This window comes from Myotis davidii, unplaced genomic scaffold (genome assembly GCF_000327345.1).
Source record: "Myotis davidii unplaced genomic scaffold, ASM32734v1 scaffold170, whole genome shotgun sequence".
Classification (NCBI taxonomy): domain Eukaryota; kingdom Metazoa; phylum Chordata; class Mammalia; order Chiroptera; family Vespertilionidae; genus Myotis; species Myotis davidii.
In genome coordinates, this window is record NW_006282528.1 from 1,359,575 (window position 1) to 1,360,741 (window position 1,167).

The window sequence follows — 1,167 nt, forward strand, 5'->3', positions numbered from 1 at the left end:
CTGGGCTTGGCCACTCCAGCCGGTCGGAGTTCTCCTTCTCCCGCACCCCCTCGTTGACCTGGGAGCACAGCTCCTCCGCCTTCTCCAGGGCGAGCCTCAGGTGGCTGTGGTCGGGGTGGTTCTCAGGCGTGTTCTCCAGGATCTGCAGGGGCGACCGGAGCACAGTGGGGGGGGGGGGCACCCATGTTCTCTGTCCTGAGGGCTAGGACAGCAGAGGCGCCAAGCGGGGAGGGCATGGCGGTGCGGCCACTCCCTGCTGGCAGGGCCCCTTGGGGGACGGGGGATGGGGGCATGGGGCTGCCCCATTACTTACACTTGGGGTGGGAGGGGGTCGTGGCACCAAGCCTGCACTAGGGACAGAATCAAGGTCTCAGCTCTCACTCCCAACGTTCAAGGTCAAAGCCACTTGGTGGCTCGGCTGAAGGTCGAGTATTATTAGCTCGTTCGGGATAAACAGCTGCTCTCTCCGGGACAAACAGCGCAGATGCTCCAACCCCTGTTGGTGCCCGATTCCACCCACGGTCAGGGGGGCGCCGGCCGGACGCCGTGGCCCTGGCGCCGGGGTGAGGAGCCGGCCGCCCGCGGAAAGGGGGCGCACTCACGTTCTTGATGATCAGCGGGTATCTGGTCACCCGCTGCATGGGCTTCAGGATGAAGCTGGAGAGCGGCATCCCTTTGCAGCGCGGGTCCATGGCCAGCCTCTGAGGGGAGAGGGTTCCTTAAGGCGCTGCTGCTGATTCACCCGAGCAGCCGCGGGGAGGGGGGCCGCGCCCGGCCGTCCCGGGGCCAGGACCTGCACCGGGGGCGACTCAGCCACCAGGTGCCTCCCAGGGGCTCGCGGTTCCTCACTCAGGGAGGAGATGAGAGACTTTTCTCCTGGATATTTGCAAAAATTCCCGACCAGTCCCCAGTGCGAGGTGAATAAAAATGCCCCGTCGGTCCCAGGACACCGAGGGCTGTGCCGCCGGCTGTGCGGTGAAGCCTGCCCACGCCAGGGGTCAGGGGTCAGGACTCCGGCTTCGGGGCCTGCGGGTGTCTCCCCCACGGACTCCCCACCTCTTTCTTCCGTCCCTTGTGCCAATTCTGCCCATTTATCTGGAGGAAAGTGTCTTTCTGTCCCCCAAAGTGATCCTCTCCACAGTCACGGGGGGCGGGGGGGTGGAGAGG

The 1,167-nt window shown here is 65.6% G+C and overlaps 1 protein-coding gene across 1 annotated transcript in view; it reads right to left on the reverse strand.

Annotated features, from left to right (window-relative positions):
* Positions 1-1,167, reverse strand: part of ITSN1 (intersectin 1) — a 103,849-nt gene that overhangs the window by 8,697 nt on the left and 93,985 nt on the right. The window contains exons 34-35 of the mRNA XM_015560218.1: positions 603-701; positions 7-142 (exon numbers count right to left, since the gene is read on the reverse strand). Of these exons, the coding sequence (XP_015415704.1) occupies positions 7-142; positions 603-701 (235 nt within the window). The remainder of the gene's footprint in view (positions 1-6; positions 143-602; positions 702-1,167) is intronic.